At 44.7% G+C, this 22,738-nt stretch overlaps 1 protein-coding gene across 1 annotated transcript in view; it reads right to left on the reverse strand.

The window, feature by feature from the left end:
- The window catches only part of LOC134457263 (cytokine receptor common subunit beta-like), a 41,772-nt gene extending 22,997 nt beyond the window's left edge, over nt 1-18,775 (reverse strand). Inside the window, exons 1-8 of the mRNA XM_063209179.1 lie at nt 18,629-18,775; nt 17,813-17,966; nt 15,993-16,134; nt 15,151-15,305; nt 14,350-14,495; nt 10,841-10,988; nt 8,312-8,447; nt 5,649-5,866 (exon numbers count right to left, since the gene is read on the reverse strand). Of these exons, the coding sequence (XP_063065249.1) occupies nt 5,649-5,866; nt 8,312-8,447; nt 10,841-10,988; nt 14,350-14,495; nt 15,151-15,305; nt 15,993-16,134; nt 17,813-17,915 (1,048 nt within the window). The 5' untranslated portion in view covers nt 17,916-17,966; nt 18,629-18,775. The remainder of the gene's footprint in view (nt 1-5,648; nt 5,867-8,311; nt 8,448-10,840; nt 10,989-14,349; nt 14,496-15,150; nt 15,306-15,992; nt 16,135-17,812; nt 17,967-18,628) is intronic.
- Nucleotides 18,776-22,738: the final 3,963 nt, after the last annotated feature.

The following is a 22,738-nucleotide window of genomic DNA, read 5'->3' on the forward strand; positions in this document are numbered from 1 at the left end:
TCATGTTTATATTTTAAGCGCTTTGGTAACACTATAAGAGTGTAATGCAGACAACTGTTCTGGAAAAACTAAAGGTGGACTGCATGTTCTCACAGTGAGAAATACATCTCAGTGTGTCAAGACGTGTGTATGTGCGTGTGTGTGTGTGTGTGTGTGTGTGTGTGTGTGTGTGTGTGTGTGTGTGTGTGTGTGTGTGTGTGTGTGTGTGTGTGTGTGTGTGTGTGAGTGTGTGTGTGTGTGTGTGTGTGTGTGTGTGTGTGTGTTTGTGTGTGTGTGCGTGCATGCGCGCGCGTGTGTGTGAATACATTTCAGTGTGTCAAGACGTGTGTGTGTGTGCGCGCACACATGTGTGTGTGTGCGTGCGTGCGCGCGGGCGTGTGTGCGTGCGCGTGCGTGCGTTCGCGCGTGCGTGACCACGTTTCCAGGCTGATATTGAGCCGCTCTATTCTTATCCACACTAGTGCTACCAGACACAAGTTTGTACACGCACTGTCATCATCCAATAGGGTTTCATTCTGTTTTCCGTTTCAACACTGTTGATTCCTACTGGCTGTGACATCCACACCTATGAAGGAACATACTGTTCCTCTGGGAGCTGTTTCCCTCTCACCCAGCTGGAGGTTGTCAGACTTCATTTACAATGTTGTAGAAAATAGTACAGTTCGCCTAGCTGGCTCTTTTATCCAGTGGGACTGTATACATGCAGACTGAACAGTCCGTCCCAAGCTATCTGGACACCTAAACCAGAGATTCTTCAAGTATATAGAGATATGCCAATGTAATAGGTTGCTACTGTATGGGCACCTAACATGACCAGGTTCCGATCTGCATAAAGGGGCGTGTCATAATACTCCTACAATGAATAGAACAGTCCTTAGGTCTCCCCCCCTTGCAATTGTAGAACCCAGAAACAATGGGCCGATGGAATCTCTCTCTCTCTTTCTCTCTACTCTCTCTGCCTAGTTCTAAACCATCTAGACCAGGGGTGTCAAACATAAGGCCTGCCTGGGGGCCGAATGTGGCCATGCCAGATGGTTTAATCTGGCCCCACACTTGCAGAGAAAGAAAAGAGCATGTAAATTAATTGCAATTTTGCTGCAAAAAATGCAACATTGTTGCAGATATCTGAAAGTACAGGTTTTCAATACTCAATACTGTATGGCATGGCATGGCATCTTGTATGCCAGTGGTTCTTAACCTTTTTTCGTCACGCACCCCCTTACCTGTGACCAAGACAAGTCGCGCACCCCCAACCCAAACGTCTGCACTTCTACATGCCCTAAAAAAATGATTTAAGTGATTTATCACAATGATTCTTGCTTGAAACATTCATCACAATACCTTAATGACTTGACATGGGGACCAAAACAAGTTTAAATTTGGTTTCGAATTGGCCTAATTATAATGTTTTGGACACAACCTCAACACACACAGAATTCCGCGCACCCCCTGAAATCTCTGGCGCACCCCCAGGGGGTGCCCGCACCCCAGGTTAAGAACCACTGTTGTATGCCAGCCATCTTCATCAGTGTGTGAATGTGTGAGTTGGTAAATGTCTGGCATGCACAGAAAGTATGGGGAGATGGAGAGAGTCAAAAGGATTATTTTGTTGTTATACTTTCAACACTTGCATTTACAGTCAATGCTATTGATATACCCCCTGCCATCGACTCTGAGGTGATTGACTAGCAATGTGATTCCGAATGCTATCCATGTGATTGTGCAATGTTTCTCAATTACGTATGTTACTGGTCTGGATGGCACACTTTGAATAAATGTTCAAAAAGTCCCCTGAACCGAAATGAGTTCGAAACACACCCCTGATCGATGGTAGACCACCAACCATAATCCTAACAGCACCGTGTCATGGCATACTAACCTGCGACCATTTCATCTTAAGGCAAGCTCTCTAGCCACTATACCAGCGCTACACGAAGCCTCTTCGTGTACTGTAGATGGGGTCGCTGGCGGGCCTATTCCCTATTTGCTGAAAATACTCAACTACATCATAACAACATTGCTATGACATTACCGAGAGCATTAAATAACAGATTAAGACATAGCCATTACAATTTTGGTGACAGTAAGGTTATAACATAGGCTCTGCGCTAAAGGGTTAATAAACAAAGAAATAAAGGGCAGATACACATACAAATCGGACAGGGAATCCATGTCTAAACTTCCAACCAGCACTTAGAAGCACACCCTGTCCCTGAGCCCTTCTTTGATCTCCCGCATTACTCTTATCTGTGTTTGATCAGCCATATCTGGCCGTCCCTGTCACACTAGTAGCTGAGGGGACAGAGGGATATGGAGCGTTAGGAGGAGTGCATTATACTGTACAATCGTGCGGTGAGATTAGATTTCTTGTCTTGTCTAGATCTTGTCATGTTTGGTCTTGTTTGCGACTGCCTCAGTGTGAGTGGTGTGAGTGTTGTGTTGGCCTCTGTCCTCAAGCTGAATTAGGTCATCCAGATGAGTGTCTCAGATGCAAAGGCTCCCAAGCAGGGCTCCAAACTAGTGTTTCTCAACGGTTTCTCAACAGCCTTGGGAACCAAAATAGCTAGTAGATGTTAATCTCACTAGCCAAACACATACTCACTAATGGGTCAAAGTGGCTAGTTAGTTGGTCTTTTTTTTTACCAGCAAAGATGAAATTTCAACAAGATTTGGCCGGTGGGCTGGTATAAATTTAGAGGCCTGTTCCCTAGGCAGGAAACGCAAGCAAGAAGCCGTTTGAGCTGCCTGATACCTCGCACCATGTGAACGTGTCCTATTTTTTACTGTTGTTTTAGTAATAATAATATAATACACTAATACATATGTTTTATATAGCGCTTTTCACAACACTCAAAGGTGCTTTAGAAGTGATACACATGTAGAGCAAGTGAACAACGAGACAACAGCAACAATAGATCTGTACAGTGTTGCCAGATTGGACGCCTGCGGGTAAAAACGGGAAAAATTGGCCATTTGGCGTTTTTTTCAGCCGTTTTGGGCCCATAGAAGTCAATGTAATTTGTTGATTTTGGGCGGAATTTAGTGCATTTTGGCGTTTTTTGAGAAGCTTTTGGGCAGTATTTGGTCAGAAAAATCTGGCAACACTGGATCTGTAGGGAGGTTTAGTACTTTTGTGCTGTGTCCTTGGGTGTTCAGAAAGGCACTACTACTTAAGTACATTATTCCTTTTGTGACCAATGTAACCACCCACCTCTATTTGACACCCTTGATATCTGATGCATTTCTGGGTGTCTTTGTTCTGCGTGTTTCATTTCCGCGAGATTCAACCCGATTATGCAACTGTCATTTCTTGTTTGCCTCTGTTTATTTTGTATTCATATTCATTGGCTGATGGCCGACAGTCCTCCTGCATGATTCATTTATTTATCAAGCATTCATACTAGGGATGCCGGATACCACTTTTTTTGAAAATCGATATGAGTACGAGTACATTACAGTAATGTCTGTACTTGCCGATAATGAGTACCGATATGGATACTTTTACCCCCAGCATAATGAAAATGCACAGCTTTTTTCCAGCTGTGATATTTGTTTTACTTTCCATGTCCTTGTAGATGTAAACTTAAGTTTGTAAATGTATGAGGCAGCACTTTTTTCCCCATGTTGCCTTCAAGTCAACAGAACGTGATGAGATGTTGCGTTGTTTCAGGTAATAGCAGTATCGGTGCCTGGTATCGACATGTGTTTGACAAATACGAGTATGAGTTCGAGTGTAATGAGCAAGTATCTAGGCCGGTATCGGTGCATCCCTAATTCATACCCCTTCCTATGCCGGATGATGTTAGCTGCTGTGCTGTTCATCAGAAAGATTGTGATCTGAGAAACTTATTCATGTCGTTGTCACCAGTAGGCTAGACTACTGCAATGCTCTCTTCTCTGGTCTCCCAAAAAAAAATAATTGACAACTTGCAACTCATTCAAAATTCTGCGGCAAGAATCCTAACAAGAACCAGAATGAGAGAGCACATCTCTCCTGTCTTGGCAGACCTGCACTGGTTACCTGTCTCATACAGGATCGACTTTAAGATTCTGCTCACAGTATTTAAAGCATTAAATGGACTTGCCCCTAGTTATATCTCTGACATGCTCTCTTTTTATGCCCCTGCTCGAGCTCTCAGGTCCACTGGTGCCAAGCTGTAAGGACCCTCACCCCCCCGCAAAAGAAGATCGGCGACGCCGCGTTTGCCTGCTATGCGCCCAAGAGATGGAACGCCCTCCCCATCGAGATCCGATCAGCCACCTCCGTCGACTCCTTCAAGAAGCAGCTGAAGACCCACCTCTTCATCCTTGCCAACTCCTAGCTGCCAAGGCGTCATAGTGTCCCAGCTGCCGCAGCGCCCTTACTACTCGCAACCAGCCCTGGCAGGGGGCTCCCCTAGGTGGCCGCTGGTCTCTGCCTGAGGTTTCTTCCTGACTATAGGTTTTTTTTTCTCAGACCTCACTGAGTTTTTTTTTCCCCCTTACAAACTATGAATCAAGCAAAAGGGAGTTTTTCCTCACCCCTGATGCCACCAGGGGCCGCACCTGAGCGCCCAATCTCTGTGTGACTATCTATGACTTATGATAGGCCCAGCCACTATGGACCTCACGCATCTAAGAATCCTGGTCCTAACCTACGTTGACCTTATGACTCTACAATCTCTGTCTATCTCTTCTTCCTCTGCCTTCCTGCTATTTCTGCCTCTCCTCTATACCTCTCCTTTTAAATCCATCTCTAACAATGTTTTTTTTCCCATTTGTTAAGCACTTTGAGTTACATGCCTTGTATGACACAGTGCTATACAAATACAATTATTATTACTATTATTATTATCTTATAGTTGCATGAAATCCCTCCGTATAACTGCATTCCCATTTACAATCCCCATCTTTTTTTTAAAAGACTTTTTTTCTGTGGTCTTTTACGACTTTATTTGATAGGACAGTGTGAGAGGCGGATAGGAAGCGAATGGGGAGAGAGACAGGGAGGGGTCGGCTAAGGACCCAGGCTGGGAATCGAACATGGGTTAGCCGCATGGCAGGCGAGTGCCCTACCGGTTGGCCATGGCAGGGCCAGAAAGATTGTAATCTTATGGCTGCATGATACCTCCTTGTAACTGCATTCACCATTTTACACATTATAATTCTGCTTCGTCACTCCAGAACATTAGAAAGGACTGAGTCCACTTTTACTTCCCTCTTCACTTTTTGAAAAGTTAAGTAAGGCAATTTAATGCTATCTGGACTGGCCAGATGGATCCTGATGATAGCCATGCCAATAGTGATTAATGATTTGAACTGAACTGTACAGAATTGAAAATTTGCTGCTTTGCATTAAGTTCCTTTGCACTGAACTGCAATAAACTGCTCACACATGCACGCCCATGAGCACACACACACAAAGTAAGACACGCATGAGCACATGTGCGGACACGCGCGCACACACAGACACAGACACAAACACACACAAACTACACACACACATGTACACACATACACACACACACACACACACACACACACACACACACACACACACACACACACACACACACACACACACACACACACAGACACAGACACAGACACAGACACAGACACAAACACACACAAACTACACACACGCACACACCCCTACCCTTACTTACTGTGCTTGTGGGACTTGAACTCTCGCTTGATAGGAACGGCCTTGAGCTGTAGATGTAGCTGTGGCTGGGGCTGGGGCTGATTCTGGATCAGTGGGGATGAGGAGGGCTTGAAGGGCTTGAGGGGCTCGTCCATGGAGAACTCACAGCTGAAGCTGAGCACTGGATCAGGATCAGTGGAGCCGAGAGGCCTGGGGGGCTCAGGGCAGCACTGCTGAGGCCTGAGGAGAGGAGAGATGAGGGATGGGTGAGGAGTGGAGCAGAGGAGGAGAGGGGTGGATGAGGAGTGGAGCAGAGGAGTGGAGGAGAGGAGTGGAGGAGAGGAGATGAGGGATGGGTGAGGAGTGGAGCAGAGGAGAGGAGGAGAAGAGTGGAGGAGAGGAGATGAGGGATGGGTGAGGAGTGGAGCAGAGGAGAGGAGGAGAGGAGATGAGGTATGGGTGAGGAGTGGAGGAGAGGAGTGGAGGAGAGGAGATGAGGTATGGGTGAGGAGTGGAGGAGAGGAGGAGTGGAGGAGAGGAGTGGAGGAGAGGAGATGAGGTATGGGTGAGGAGTGGAGGAGAGGAGGAGTGGAGGGATGGGTGAGGAGTGGAGAGGAGGGGTGGAGGGTGAGGAGTGGAGGAGAGGAGATGAGGTATGGGTGAGGAGTGTTGGAGAGGAGGAGTGGAGGGATGGGTGAGGAGTGGAGAGGAGGGGTGGAGGGTGAGGAGTGATGGGGGAGGAATGGAGGAGGAGGAATGGGCGAGGAGGATGTGGGGCAGGGGAAGAGGAAGAGTGGACAAGGGCAGAAGAGCCTGGGGAGAGGAGAGAAGAGTGATGGGTGAGGAGTGGAGGAGCGGAGGACAGGAAGAGTGGGGAAGGGGATGAGTGGAGAAGGGCAGAAGAGGAGTGATGGGATGGGGGAAGGAGGTGTGAAGGAGAAAGAAGGGGAGACAGAATTGAAGTGATAGAGAGAGAGAGAGAGAGAAAGAGAGAGAGAGAGAGAGAGAGAGAGAGAGAGAGAGAGAGAGAGAGAGAGAGAGAGAGAGAGAGAGAGAGAGAGAGAGAGAAGGGTGGGAGGTGGTGGTGTCAGGATGGTTAAAGTGGAGAGAAGGATAGGAGAGGTGTGTGTGTGTGTGAGAGAGAGAGAGAGAGAGAGAGAGAGAGAGAGAGAGAGAGAGAGAGAGAGAGAGAGAGAGAGAGAGAGAGAGGGAGAGAGAGAAAGAGACAGACAGAGAGAGAATGACAGACAGAGAGAGAATGACAGAGAGAGAGAGACAGAGAGACAGATGGAGAGAGAGAAAGAGAGAGAGAGAGAGAGAGAGAGAGAGAGAGAGAGAGAGAGAGAGAGAGAGAGGGAGAGGGAGAGAGAGAGAAACAAAGAGAGACAGAGATAGGGAGAGGGCAGTTAAAGAGGAGAGAAGGAGACAGGTGAGGGAGCGAGAGTGTGAGATTGAATTAAGTCCATCTAATCTGATGTGCTAACGTTATCTCAACCCCCACACCCCCTTTTTCCAAAAAGAGAAAAGAAATAAAGAATAGATAAGGCTAACACTTTCTTAAAGCGAAAGCGCGGAAAAAAACACACAATGTGCGTGAAAAGCCGGCCCGGTGGTATGGGATGGATGGCGCTGCTTTAAAACGGCACGTCGTCAAGGACAGACTGTCATTACGGCTTTCACCTACTTTCCCTCGTTCTTCCTTTCTTTCTTTTTTTCTTTCTTTCGTTCGTTCTTTCTCTGTGGGGAGCGGAGGGAGGAGAAATTACCATACAAATCACTCTTTCTTATCATTATCACATAATTAAACGGCCCCTCCTGCAACAAAAACACACCAGCACCGGCGCGGCGCTTTGTGTCGTAAACGGAGGGAGGAAATGAGAAAACGGAAAGGAAAAAATGGGGGGCGTGATGTGGAGAGAGTGTGAGAGACAGATAGAGAGAAAGAGGGGAGGAGGGGGGTAAACACAAGTGGAGGCAAAGAAAGGGAAAGAGATATAAATAGAAACAGAGAGAGAAGGAGAGAGAGATATAGAGAGAGGGAGAAAGAAAGAGAGAGGGGGGCAAGCACAGGCAGACTGACAGAGAGAGAGGGGGTTAGAGAGTGCATGAGAGAGAGAGAGAGAGAGAGAGAGAGAGAGAGAGAGAGAGAGAGAGAGAGAGAGAGAGAGAGAGAGAGAGAGAGAGAGAGAGAGAGAGAGAGAGAGAGAGAGAGAACAGAAAATTAACAATGAGAAAAAGAAAGGTAGCATATTTGGAGGAAGAGCCAGAACCAAAGGAGGCCGTGAGAGAGAGAGGCAAACAGAGAAAACATATAAACAAGACAGATAGAGTCACACATAGGCAGAGAAAGAAAGGAAGGGAAGGGAAGAAGTGAAATGAAATATACAGCGAGGGAGAGGCTGAAAAGAGTGGCGGAGGGGGGCAGACATAGTCAGACAGAAATAGAGAGTTGGAGACAGAAAGGATGGAGAGAGGTAGAAAGGAGAGGAGAGGAGGAGAGGAGCGGAGCGGAGAAGAGAAGAGAAGAGAAGAGAAGAGAAGAGAAGAGAAGAGAAGAGAAGAGAAGAGAAGAGAAGAGAAGAGAAGAGAAGAGAAGAGAAGAGAAGAGAAGAGAAGAGAAGAGAAGAGCGAGGCGAGGCGAGGCGAGGCGAGGCGAGGCGAGGAGAGGAGAGGAGGGGGACTCACAGTGCTGTGGGCTTGATGTGGTAGTACAGATTGTAGGTGACATATTGAGTGAGGTCCCTGCGTAGCTCCCAGCTACATCGCACCTTCTCCTCCCCGGCCCACACGCACTCCAGATTAGAGGGACCTGGCACAGACGCTGGCACACACACACACACACACACGCGCGCGCGCGCGCGCGGACACACACACGCGGACACACACACACACAGACACACACACACACACACACACACACACACACAGAGAGAGACACACACACACACACACACACACACACACACACACACACACACACACACACACACACATGGACACACACACACACACACACACACACACACACACACACACACACACACACACACACACACACACACACACACACACACACACACACACACACACATACGCACGGACACACACGCGGACACACACACACACACACAGACACACATGCGGACACACGCGCGGACACACACACACACACACACACACACACACACACACACACACACACACACACACACACACACACACACACACACACACACACGGACACACACACACGGACACACACACACACGGACACGGACACACACACGGACACACACACGCATGGACACACACGCACACACACACATCACAGTAATAATCTGTCCAATTTCATCAACGTTAACAAAAACTATGGACATTTTCTGGAGACCTGTTTGAAAAGCTTGCCGCACTACCTCCACCCCCACATGGAAACAGCATAAGCTATCTGTCCATCACAGTTTTAATGTACACAGTACACAATACATTTTGCAGCGTCAACTCAATTCAACAGACATTTCAGAGTTTAATCACGTTAGAGTTGAATTTAGCATTCATAGTGTTGGTCCTACACTTGCAAGTGTTCAATGTCAAAGTCGAAATGTACATTAAGTCACTGTTCATTTTGTATGAAACAGACATTTTACAGAATACTGAAATCACAGGACTCCAATGTGCAATTCACCAGCAATAATTGGCAACTTGGATTTAGAAGCTACAATCTAGTGCCAGATTCCAAAATGACCTGGCTTTACCTGTCCAAATGTTCTAATTGGACAGATAAAACTAGGTAGGTCATTTAGTGGTGTGGATCGGCACTGCTCTCACGATCCGATTTGATCACGATTCGGGAGGTAGCGATTTGATTCGATTCGATTCGATTCGATTCTATGCGATCTGATCCAATCCGATTCAATTCTACAATGCATTGCAATGCATTACATTTCTACTGAAAGCAAAGCAAATGTTTAATCAGTCATGATGAGGCAATACAAGTAGTCAGATACTGAGCAACAATTTATTGGCTGTTTTCTATCAGTCTGTATCAGTCTATAGCAGTCTTGCAATGTTTTGAAGTGCTTTTATTTAATTTAGCATTCATTTGCTCCCAAAATATCCATGGAAGTAATTGAAACTTAAAAAAATTGCCGGATCGATTCTGGAACTTGCCGAATTAATTCTGGATCGCCAATGCCCCGCATCGATTCGGATCGCCGAATCAATCATTGTTGACACCACTAGACATTTGGAATATGTGGCAGTGGCACTGGACTACACCGTAGCTTCTGAATCCTGGTTGCCCATCACTACTGGTGAGTAGGGCTGCACAATTAATCGAAAATAATCGAAAATCGTGATAAAATCGTGAAATCGAAGTCGTGATTTCAATCGTCAATTTAATCGTGGAAATAGTGATCTACCTTTGAGAGCGTCCTTGAAGCCAGAACATACTGACAGGCTGGTATTTCTGGCAAAAAATCTGTCCACCTAAGTGTCATGCTATTGTCTTTACATAATTATTACAATTCATTTTATTTTGCTCATCCCGTATATAATTAATTCTTGGTTATATTTCATCTTGTTATAATTTTTTCCCAAAAATCTGCAAAAAATCAATAACCGTGATTAAAAATCATGATAATGATTTTGACCAAAATAATTGTGATGATGATATTTTCCATAATCGTGCAGCCCTAGGTTGAAGCAATGTGCAATGTAACATTGTTCACTGCATCAAATGCTTCTTACCTGCATTGTGTCACTGTAAATTGCTAATTACATCCGTCAAGTAGGTTATGTTTTCGGTCGCGTTGGTTTGTCTATCTGTCTGTCTGTTTGCTTGTCAGCAGGATAGCTCACAATGTTATGCACGGATTTGGATGAAACCTTGTGGAGTTGTTGGAAATGACCGAAGGAACAAGTGATTACATTTTTGTGGTGATCCAGAACACGAACCGGAACCAGGATTTTAAAAAAGATTCTTCACCTTTGCTAGCCTAGAAAGCTAGACGCTCCTAGTGACCGCAAAATTGAATTGCTGGACAGGATCAATTTTGACATTCCAGTTTCTAACTCCACAAAAAGAAAACAGAAAGACTTAAATGAAAATAGGGTGTAACATAGTCAAATATTCTATCAAACATCCTCCTTGGCGGTCTGAGTGCATTTCTAGTTGTAACTATAAATTCTACAGTCTTCGCATCTAGTGCTTCTCACCTCCATTGTGCCTCCAGTGTACGGGTGAGCTCCACTCCGTGTGCACCCCCTGCTGCGTGCCCTTGACTCTGACCTTGGCGCTGTACTCCGCACCGGGCTCCAGATCAGAGGCCTCAAGACGCTGCTCCTGGCCCTGCACCTCCAGCTCCTGGATGGAGAGATAACGGGAGAGAGAGAGGGGAGAGAGAGAAAGGGGAGAGAGAGAAAGGGGAGAGAGAAAAGGGAGAGAGAAAGGGGAGAGAGAAAGGGGAGAGAGAAAGCGGAGAGAGAAAAGGGAGAGAGAAAGGGGAGAGAGAAAGGGGAGAGAGAAAGCGGAGAGAAAAAGGGGAGAGAGAAAGGGGAGAGAGAGAAAGGGGAGAGAGAGAAAGGAGAGACAGTTCTTGACTACCTTCATTTCAGTTCTTGATTGACTACCATAATTTCAGAGTTGCATTTCTCAACACCATAGTTGCTAATTACGTTAGCTTCTTTGACGTTTGCAATGCACTTTCCCATTGACAACTACCCAGGTTGCTAACTGGCTAACAACTACACTTTCAAGAAACGCACTCCCTTCATTTCAGTTCTTGACTGCCGTCATTTCAGTTCTTGTCTGTCTTCATTTCAGTTCTCGACTACCGTCATTTCAGTTCTCGACTACCGTGATTTCAGTTTTTGACCACCTTCATTTTTTATTTACCGGTATATATATTTTTTAATTATTTCACCGGCCATGTTATTTCTTTTTTAGTTCTTTGTAAAGCACATTGAATTGTATTTGTGTATGCAAATAAAAGTAAATGCACATGCAAAATACAAATAAAATCGCCTTTGGCTTCCTGTGCCTTGACTGTGCTATTTGCATTAGTTCTCAGAACATGTATGAGCAATACAAAAGACTTGTGCTAATGAATGGTCTGTGTACTGTATGCACGCACGCACGCACACACGCACACACACACACACACACACACACACACACACACACACACACACACACACACGCACACACACACGCACACACACACACACACGCACACGCACACGCACACACACACACACACACACACATACACACACACACACCACAATCTCAATCTCTAATTTTTGGAAGTCATATGAAGATTTGTCAATTAAAGCCATTCCATTCCACAGTAGTCTATGCCCCACAAGTGACTTTAGACTTTTATTGCATTCCTAAAAATAAATTCACCAGGTTACTCACTACATTTACCATTACAATGCAACAGTATGAAGATCTGTGTTTCACCATAATAAAAATAGATGAAACTTAACGCAATATCCCTCCATACAACCAACTCTGATTTCCACACTTTGCGTCATCCCCATCCCCATCCCCAACCTTGCTGCAGGTAAAGGGGGACTCCTTTTGATCGATCCATTGGTCCGGAAACTTGATGCTCTGGGTTCGCACAGAACAGTGGGGATGAGATTTATTTATTTATTTATTTTTGTTTATTTTTGGGGGCTTTATGGGCTTTATTATTATGGGACAGTGTGAGAGTAGACAGGAAATGACTGGGAGAGAGAGAGATGGGGGTAGGTCCGGGAAATGACCCCGGCCGGACTCGAACCGGGGTCCCCGCGAGCAATGTAAGCCCAAATGGGGGGGCTTAGCGCCCTGCGCCACAGTGCCCCCGCCCTGTGGGGATGAGAATTTATATTGTTGGAATAACAGAGGCTCTTGTAGGGATGGGGGTTTTGTCTTGTTTGGGAAAAATTTTGCATTAAGGTCAGGCCACTCATGGGCATGGCACAGTTTGCTTGAGGAGAGCATGCATTGCATACTGCAGCAGCAAGGTCAGGAAAAGATGACGCAAAATGGTCGACAGGCCTTTTGCCTGAAATTGGCTGAAGGTTGTTTTTTTTAAATGGGACAGAATCGTGCAGAGCTAAAGGGCACATCCACAAGGCCTTGCAACATGATGAGCAGCAGTGTTGCCAGATTGGGCGGGTGCCCGCCCAATTGGGCTACTTAGGATGAGCGTCTGCGGGTAAAAATCTGAAAAATTGGCCATTTGGTGTTTTTTTCAGCCGTTTTGGGCCCATAGAAGTCAATGTAATTTGTTGAATTTGGGCGGAATTTAGCGCATTTTGGCGGTTTTTGAGAAGCTTTTGGGCGGGATTTGGTCAGACACATCTGGCAACACTGATGAGCAGTCTAGTGCAGTGACTCATGTCTTATTTCTTTGTGTAATATTTTTTTGGAATTAATGAAAACTGAAGGGATTTTTGGGATAGCCTGGATCTACTGCAAATTCACACACTCTATATGGGTTTTCTTTTTTTTTTTCCCTCCTTGCTGCGCGACCCTGGCTGCGCACAACTCAACCTCTTATTGTTGGAAACCGCTGTCGGTCAAAACATTTGCTCACGTGATTGGCTGCCAGTATCTTGCCCCTCCTCACAACACCATGTTTATTAAAAAAAACATGTAGAGACAAGATGGTCAAGCGAAAGGGGCTGTGTGTTTGTACTGTATGTGTAAATGGGCAGCCATGGCGCAACGGTCAGGGAGTTGGTCTTTCAATCTGGGGGTTGTAGGTTCGAATCCCTCCTGACCTCTCCCTACACTTGCACCCATGGCTGAAGTGCCCTTGAGCAAGGCGCCTAACCCCACATTGCTCCAGGGACTGTAACCAATACCCTGAAAAATAGCAAATGTAAGTCGCTCTGAATAAAAGCGTCAGCTAAAATGAAAATGTAATGTAATGTAATAGAAAATGTGGCTGCCTGTCATCTCATGGGTTATTGTCGACCCATCGTTTGACCGTTAGCTGTACATGCCAATGCATGAATGCTCAACAGGAGGCACAGTGTGTAATGTCTTGTGTACTGTGTATTTATGTATGCTACTAGACACCTTCATTTCCTCCGGGATCAATACATATTACTCTACCCTACTCTACTCTACCCTACCTTACCCAACTCTACTTTACCCTACTCTACCCTACTCTACTTTACCCTTCTCTACCCTACTCTACTCTACCCTACCTTACCCAACTCTACTTTACCCTACTCTACCCTACTCTACTCTACCCTACCTTACCCTACTCTACTGTACCCTACCTTACCCTACTCTACCCTTCTCTACTTTACCCTTCTCTAGTCTCTAATGTTGAATAGGAGGCACAGTGTGTAATATCTGCATGATATCGGAAAAAAAATGTGATACACGATAACAGCATGCAATACCTCAATATTTAGAAATATAGCAGAGTGTTTTTCTTGTCACTAATTTATCAGTCTGTGCGGGGGGCGTGGCTTTGGTCATGGCAGGTTTTGGTCATGGCGGACTCTTTGCGCATTTGTTGACATTCAGCGAGTGATTGGACTGCACAGAAATGTTCTACTGGTTAGAGGTAATTCATTCATTTTCGCGATACCCATGTCGCCACTCTTGATATCGCGATATCGTATACATTTTCGGTATATTATGCAGCACTAGTAGCAAGTACAGTAAGGTGGAGGTGGTGGAGGTGGTGGAGGTGAGGTGCTACTGTACTTACTGTCCACGGCTGGCCAGTGTATCTGTAGTGCAGTTGGTATGTGAGGGTCTCGTTGGGCTGCGAAGATGGAGGCCTCTGCCAGGTCAGCAGCCAGTCCCCTTCCCGCGTCACCTTCACTGACAGGTCACGTGGAGGACCCATTCTCTCTGTACAGATGGATTACATGGGATTGTTGTGAGAAATGTAATTCCACTTCCTCTATATGTCCACAGCAAGTGAAGGCATTTGCTTTGATTTTGAGAAGCCTCCTATGTGTTATCAGTACACCTTGCAGCCTTTTATAGACGCCGACGGGCCTGTTCACTCTTTGCTGTAAAGACTCAACTACATCAAAACAACATTGCTACGACATTACAGAGAGGCTTATGTAACAAGATTAAGATTTGGTCATTACGATTTTGGTGACAGTACGGTTGTAACAAGGGCTCTGCACAAAGGGAGAGGTCCTCAATCATGTATTGCACTATTACTCTTTTTACTTCGGCCTGTGTAGTTAACATCCTGCGTACATGTTTGTACTGAAGTAGTAGCTGCTCTTTGTTTGACTGTGGTATGAACTGTACACATACAGTATGATTTGTATGCTGCAAGCAAGGCGCCGCCAGAAATTTTGGGCCCCATGAATGTTTCAAATTTTGGGCCCCCCTAAGGGGCCCCTGTCAGTGCTGTCAGTGCTGGGCCCTTACAATCTGTAACACCCTTCCCCACCCTCGCGGCACTCATGGCTGCGGGACACCAAAATTGTATTTACAATAGTCATATTGCTGACAAACAATGTGACCAGTTGAGCCTCTACCGTACCTCCATGCTGGAGGTCAATGGTCTTAGACAGCAGCTTCACGTGCGGAACCTTGAACAGGAAGTAGTCTTTGGCGTGAATGACGAAGATGCTGGTGTTGTAGCGGCAGTGCTGCGCTCCGTGGTGGTCACCTGTTGCATCATGGGAAGGCGGTGGACTGGGGACACAGGGAGACTCAGTGCTCCTTCATTAGAAGGGAAAAGGGGGGGGGGAGACATTAAAATCTGCTTGACAATATTCAGACTAACTATGTTTGATGCTTAAATGTATACAATTCATGTCATTTTATATATTAGCATAGCGTATATAGAACATCCATGCAACGTTAAAGTTGTTTACGCATATCTGATGATTACTAGAACAATCATACGTGCTAACCACGCAGACACACCAGTAGAGACCAAAGCTCTTCCTAGCAAGAGCGAAATGAGCAATAAAAGCGACAGAGTATGACGTTTAAAAGCAGAAAGCCAGCAATCCAACTGACTGCTCGAGTTGCTGAAATCGCAACTCGTCACCCAAATCGCTTTTGTCGATTCTGTCGCCAGATCCTCCATACAAAGTCAATTACGCCCACTACCATTGTTGCTCCAGTCGCTTTTGATGTGTTTGTGCCATAATGAATTGAGCAGTAACAGTAATGAACACTTTTGTAACACTACAGTCATAAAACAAATCTCCCTCTACTAATAATAACAATGTCCACAACGACAACAGCAATGAACACACAAAAAGCAATACCCAAGAATAATAGGAATTATTATGCAGTCACAGGAAAAAACCTTCTACATCTATTAATAATCTTAACCACCAGCCAGGGTCAGTACGCCTGATGACCACCAACCTGTTCCTAAAGATGGCCAGGTGGTAGAGCTGCAGGGGTGGTGCCTGGAACTGGGAGTGCTGCGTCTTGGCTGCGGCCCAGCTGCACTGGATATGTGTGGAGTAGTCATTACGGCACTGCAGGGAGGCCAGGGCGGGAGACTCTGGAGTGGGGAGACGAGAACACACACACACACACACACACACACACACACACAGCAAGTTATTACTCATTTAAAACAATGCATAGACATCAGGGTAGGAGACTCTGGGTGGGGAGACGAGAACACAGACGGGCAGCAGATACAGCAGGTTCAAGTGGATGTCATGACACAGGTGACAAAGGTGCACAAATGTACTGTACTATGATGGCACCCAGCAGAGTCTGCTAGGTAAGGTGATGGGGATAAGTGTTATAATTTGGTGCGTTGCACCTAATTTAAGCATTTCTGATGACTTCTGTATTACTAATTTTAGAACAATGCATGGACGACAGGGTGGGAGGCCAGGTGGGGAGAGGAGAACACAGATGGGGGCAGATACAGCAGGTTAAAGTGGATGTCATGACACAGGTGACAAAGGTGCACAAATGTACTGTACTATGATGGCACCCAGCAGAGTATGCTGATGGGGATAAGTGTTTTCTGTGTTGAAATAGTTTGGTGTATTCTAATTTAAGCATGTCTTTCTTTAGTTAAAAAAAAAACATTTTATTATTTTTCATGATAGGACAGTGGAGGAGAGACAGGAAGAAAATTGGGAGAGAAAAATGGGGAATGATCAGCAAATGACCCGGGCCGGGCCGGAATCAAACCCAGGCCGCCGGTGTAGCAGACCAGTGCCCAGCCGTTAGAGCCGCGGCTGGGCCTAATTGAAGCATTTCTGATGCCTTCTGTATTACTATTATTACTGCATTACTGTATTAGGCAACACTAAGTATTGTATTACTGTATTACTTAGTATTGTAAGATATATGTCTACTATCTTGGAACACTGGCACACTTTTATTTTATTGTTGATGTGTGTATTGTAATGTGTCCAAAGTTGGCCCTGAGCCTGTAATAAAGTTTATATATTTATATATATACTAATTTAAATAATGCAGGGATACCTGGGCAGGTGACTCTGAGTCTGAGACGAGAGCACAGATGGGGAGTAACAGCAGGTTAACATGGATGCCATGACACGGATGGCAAAGGGGCACAGAGCGACAGCACATTACTGTGTCATCTTGACGGCGGCCAGCTGTGTACTGTGTATATGCTGGGTAAGGGGATCAGGATCCAGAGTTGCCAGATGGAAAATGCTGAATTATCGTACCAAAACCTCAAAATTATCATTTTGGGGGGGCTTTTTAGGGGACAATTATCGTACAAGACCCAAATTGCAAATTGCTGTTTCAAAACATCTAAATGAACTGAATGACAACTCTGAAATTATTGTACATCATGTTTTTTTTTATCGTACAGATGACAAAATGGACAAAATTATGGTACAAATATACGATAATTATCCCACATCTGACAACACTGTCGGGATTCGTGTTTTTGTGTAATCATATGCCATGCAATGCTGCAGAAGGCCCCCATTTTGCTCTATTTCTAATTCATCACTGTCTCTTCACAAAACTAGTATGCTAAAACTACATCGTATTACTGTGTTATATTACTTATTACTAGTGTATATGCACTATTGTACAAAGCATTGAAAGCTGGTAAGTTGCATCTAATTCAAACATTTCTAACAAGTCGTGTGTACATTACTCATTTACATCAATATAAAATCAAGCGATTCGGTCTGTATTGCAAAGAAATTGATGCATATTTATTCCACACGTCTCACCTGGAAGAGAAGGGCTGGTCTGGGGTTGGCAGGGTTGAGATTTATAGGCCAATACAAGGAAGGGCAACACGGACGCCCACAATGCAGAAATCACGATGAACATGGTCCCAAGATACTGTGGTGCTCCTTGCAAAACGTCCGCTTGCTTAGAGACCTGAGGAAGAGTTATGTGTAGGGGGTTGCAGAGACAGCCTGAGGTTAAACACAAACCCAAACATAATAGCATTATTATTGTTGGGTCACACTCCCAATTATTGTTTTCTTAGCATTATCTGTATAACGCTGAAAGCAATCTGTTTTACAATAAAGCCACAATTTAAAGTCAATTTTGTTAGCCCTTGAGGAAATGTTTGTCATTATTTCAGTGTGGGCATGCACACCATCACCCAAGTGTAAAGAGCAAATGAGTTTAAGTCACCTCAAGTCAAACAATGATTCTGACCAAATAATGAGGTCTGGCTGGTTTTCATGGATGGAGGAAACGCCTAAATCATGATCTTCTGTGGTAGCTATCCCCAGAAACATGTGTACATCTACAATTTTCACACTAGAATTGTCATTACTAAAATATCAAATAACATATAACAAATAACACTTTAGATAGATATTTTAATAAAGATGCATGTAGACTTCTTACTTTCACAATGCTATTTACTTTTTTAATAAAACAGCAGTCTTCAATGCACACTAGTCCTGATTAAACTTTTTTTATTATTATTATATAGGCCTATATTTTTTCCTATGAAAATTGTATGTATTACACAACACCAAAAGTAACATTTCAAACTAATTTATAATGCAAAGGAAACCACATACCTTTCAGCCTGACTGACGATTGTTTTGATCTCTGTTGAGACTCAAGGACAGCTGCTGGCCCTTGAACTGATCCACTGACATGAAACTCAGCGATGCCTACAGCCACGGAGCAACGCGTTTTGGTGACGTTTCCATGACGCTTTAGTTATTGTGTCCAATGTGCCATCCACCGTTTAGGTTTTGTTTTCAGAGAGGGTCTTGTTTTTGTTTTCTTGTTTATTTTCGGACTACCCCTTTTCTTCGCAGTGTGTACACATGAAGAAAAAAAGGCTTGACTAGACGGCGTTTGCTTTGAACTTTGTCCAACTTCGTGAGATTAAACATGGCATAAAAACATGGGAACGCACATGGCGCAATATGGCACTGTGCATATGTTAATTCAGCAGCATGAAATTCACGCTTGATTTACAATAACCTAGCAGTTGTTGCACGGTTGGCTAGGGAAGTCACCTGTGCATCCACTTCAATCAAGCTTTCTAGAGGTTTTTAATACCATTTATCAAAAATCAAACCAAACATCCCGAATGCGTAACCTGTTATGACTCAGCCAAGTTCCCATTTCACAACACGAAATAAGGATTATGTTTCCAAATGATTCGGTCTGTTGTCTATTTTAGACATCTTTCAGCTATGTCCACTCTTCATCTTGTGAAATGAAATCCTCAACTAAGCAGACAGCCTGCATTCTGCATGGAGATTTGTGTGACTAAGCACAGCGAACGCACCACATGGTGTGTTTTTTCTCTGCAAGGAAACTTACACTAGTCGACAGGCCTTCAGGTGGATGTTTCAGGAGCCAGTGAGCAGCATTCGTTTGGGCAGATGCCCCGCTGTCGAGCACCTGAGTCCGCCCGGCTGTCATCAGGATGCTTTTGCCCGGAGTTCTCGCTCAGCATCCACCTGTCCCACAGTCCCGGTCTCTCACTCGGTGGCAAATTCACCGTGGCGACAGGTGCTCCATCAGTCTCACTGTAGCTTTGATGTGAAGCATATAACGTGTGTTGGGTACTATGCTATTACATTTCACTGCACCAGGGCAAAGCTTTATATTATGATACTGAAAATAAATGGTAATTCTGGCACAACTGGTGCACTCCGTGTCTAGGGTGTGCGTTAAAAAGGCCTGCTAGGTTATTGTTAAATGTGAGAAAACAAATCAACAACCAGAGTAGCACCATGCTCCATGTGTTTTACAGCAGCATGTATTTTCATTAAAACGAGTGTCCATGTGTGCAGTAGAGATATCCAAGCAAAATTCTGTCTGAATAAAATCTATGGATTTCAAATGATAGTCAAATGATATTACTTCCACTGACGATGACATTATAAAAATGAATTAAATTTATTTGTAATAACTGTCAACAATTTGGGCCTACCATACATCATGCACTAGACTTGTTCTGGACCAAGGCTCATGTTGAAGATCATAAAAAGAGAGACCACAGGGAGATGCAGTGACAGTCAATTATTACAGAAAATGAGAGAGAGAGAGAGAGAGAGAGAGAGAGAGAGAGAGAGAGAGAGAGAGAGAGAGAATTAAGAGTGTGCATGTATACAGTAAATGGGTAAAAACAATAAAGTGGCATAAATTAGTTACAAATAAACAAACAGTAGCCAAACATATGATGCCAGCTCTGTAGTGAAGAGAGGGAGAGTATGACTCATTTTAAAGCACAGGCATTATCATGAAGAGTCAGAGATGTGAAGTTAACTGAAATGGAGGGGAGGGAGGTGGTGACAGCCTGGCTATGTCCGATCAACTCCATAAAAAGAACAATGACAATGGGGGTGGATGGTGGTCCAGGTGGCAGAGCCTGTTTGGTAACCAGAAGGTTGCAGGTTCGAGCCCCACTCTGCCAGACCCTACCGATGTGTCAAATTGCTCCAGGTGGCAGGGTCGTACCCTGCATGGCAACCACTACGACTGGTGTGTGAACGGAAGTGTGAATGGGTGAATGCGAGGCATACAACATCAAGCGCTTTGAGCGCTCGAAGGAGTGGAAAGGCGCCATATAAATGCAGTCTATTTACCATGTATAGACCAAGGAAATATAAATACTCTTAGTGAAAGGGTAACTATTTCTTTTCCAGTGATGAGGCCCACGTGTACCACAGCTGTACCAGAGAGAGCATGCCCTAAACAGACTCAACTGGCCCCCGCTGCCCACGGCCTGGGAAAAATTAAGAGGAAGACAAAAGAGGGAAGTTGAAAAGTGATAGTTACAAATCTTTTCAAAGGGCACCCTTAAAAAAGCCACACTGCCAGTACTCAGATCGATCACGGGGTGCCATGACCCAATAGCAGGGTTGTGCCACCGCACACTGAGCTCTTCAGCAATCACTTAAAGCAACAGCCAGTCATTTTTTTCAACCTAGAATGCCTTTAAAGCCCTGTTTCTAGAGCCGTTTCAGTTCACTCCCAATCGTGCAAAAGGCACAGCTAAACTTTCACTTCAAACAGGGTAAGAGGTACTGCTATACTGTACTTCTTTTCCACCCTTAAGTGCATTTATTTCGAAAGAACAGAGCAACTTAACATTACTTCAAATTAAACTGAGCTGACAATTTTATCCAAAGCATTATAGGGTATGGTTACATTCCCTGGAGAACAATGTGAGGTTAAGTGCCTTGCTCAAGGCAGATTCACATAGTCTGATTCACAGACTGCCTCCCAAAACCACCCGGCTACTACAACCATAGGGTGAAGGAGGATGAGAACGGCTTGGCAGTTAGGACATGTGCTGGGCCTTGCCAGCAGAGGTAGATTTACCATTAGGCAAACCTAGGCAATTGCCTAGGGGCCTCCGACCTAATCTTCCCTCTATAGGGGGCCCCAACTGTTATTACAGTTATGATAAACAAACAAAATGTAGGCCTGATCTTAATTTCTCACTTATGTATCAAAGATAGCCTAAATACGAGACGAAATACTACAATAGCACCCTTGCTCCTTCCATGCCAGTTGGTGACATGTTTAACCCCTTTGCGCAGAGCCTATGTTATAACCTTACTGTCACCAAAATGGTAATGGCTATGTCTTGATCTGTTACTTAAGGCTCTCGGTGATGTCATAGCAATGTTGTTATAATGTAGTTGAGTATTTTCAGCAAATAGTGAATAGGCCCGTCGGCGACCCATCTGAGAGTCTACAGAATGACTTTTGAGGGCCCCATGTTTATTTTTCGCCTAGGGCCCCCAAAATGGCTAGATCCGCCCCTGCGTGCCACTGCATGTGCCACATGAGCGTTTCCTGTGGAGTACCAGCCAGGTCGGTCCAGCGTAGAAGAACTGGAAGTGAAAGTACCGTATGGGGAGGAATGTGGAAACTCATCACATGGCATTTGCCACGACCCTTAAGGGAAGGGGGTCTTTAGAATTACTGTACACACACACACACACACACACACACGCACGCACACACACACACACACACACACACACACACACACACACACACACACACACACACACGCACACACAGTCAACAAGGCAAAAAATGATGACTATATCCTTTGAAGCCCCCCCTCCCCCGTCTCTCTCTCTCTCTCTATGCCATGCTTTTTTTCACATTTTCATGGGTAAAAACTTCGACTCTTGCATCATCACAGAGCCTCTTTATTCTGCCCGAGCCAAGTACCAAGCAAGAGCTTAAGGCCGGATTATTCATGTTTTTTTTTTTTTCTGCTGCAGTAGTCAATTTTTTTCCCTCCATCCCTCACTCTTCTTTTGGTTGATAAAACGTAGTCATGTGAGAAAAAGATAACACACCTGCCAGTCAAAGCTTTGCGCTGCCTCTGTTCCCATCAATATTTCAGTCTATATAGCTCATGGGGGACAGTCTGCAGTCCTTTTGAAAATACTAGTAGGCTACTTGCATGGTAAATATACAGTATGGTATATATACAGTGTTTTAGAAAATATATCCCGGAGGAATGTCAGTCAACTGAAAGCGTGGCCAATTAAAGAGCGCAAAGAGGATCTAAGAGGATCTTTCATTTATCACAGTATTTGTTTATAATTTTAAAATAGTTTTAATCAAGAGTGCAGTATAATCTGGTTAAAGGAAGAAAATACATCTTGGAAAAACATACATGAGCATAAACTACTTAT

Source organism: Engraulis encrasicolus, chromosome 1 (genome assembly GCF_034702125.1).
Source record: "Engraulis encrasicolus isolate BLACKSEA-1 chromosome 1, IST_EnEncr_1.0, whole genome shotgun sequence".
NCBI classification, from domain to species: domain Eukaryota; kingdom Metazoa; phylum Chordata; class Actinopteri; order Clupeiformes; family Engraulidae; genus Engraulis; species Engraulis encrasicolus.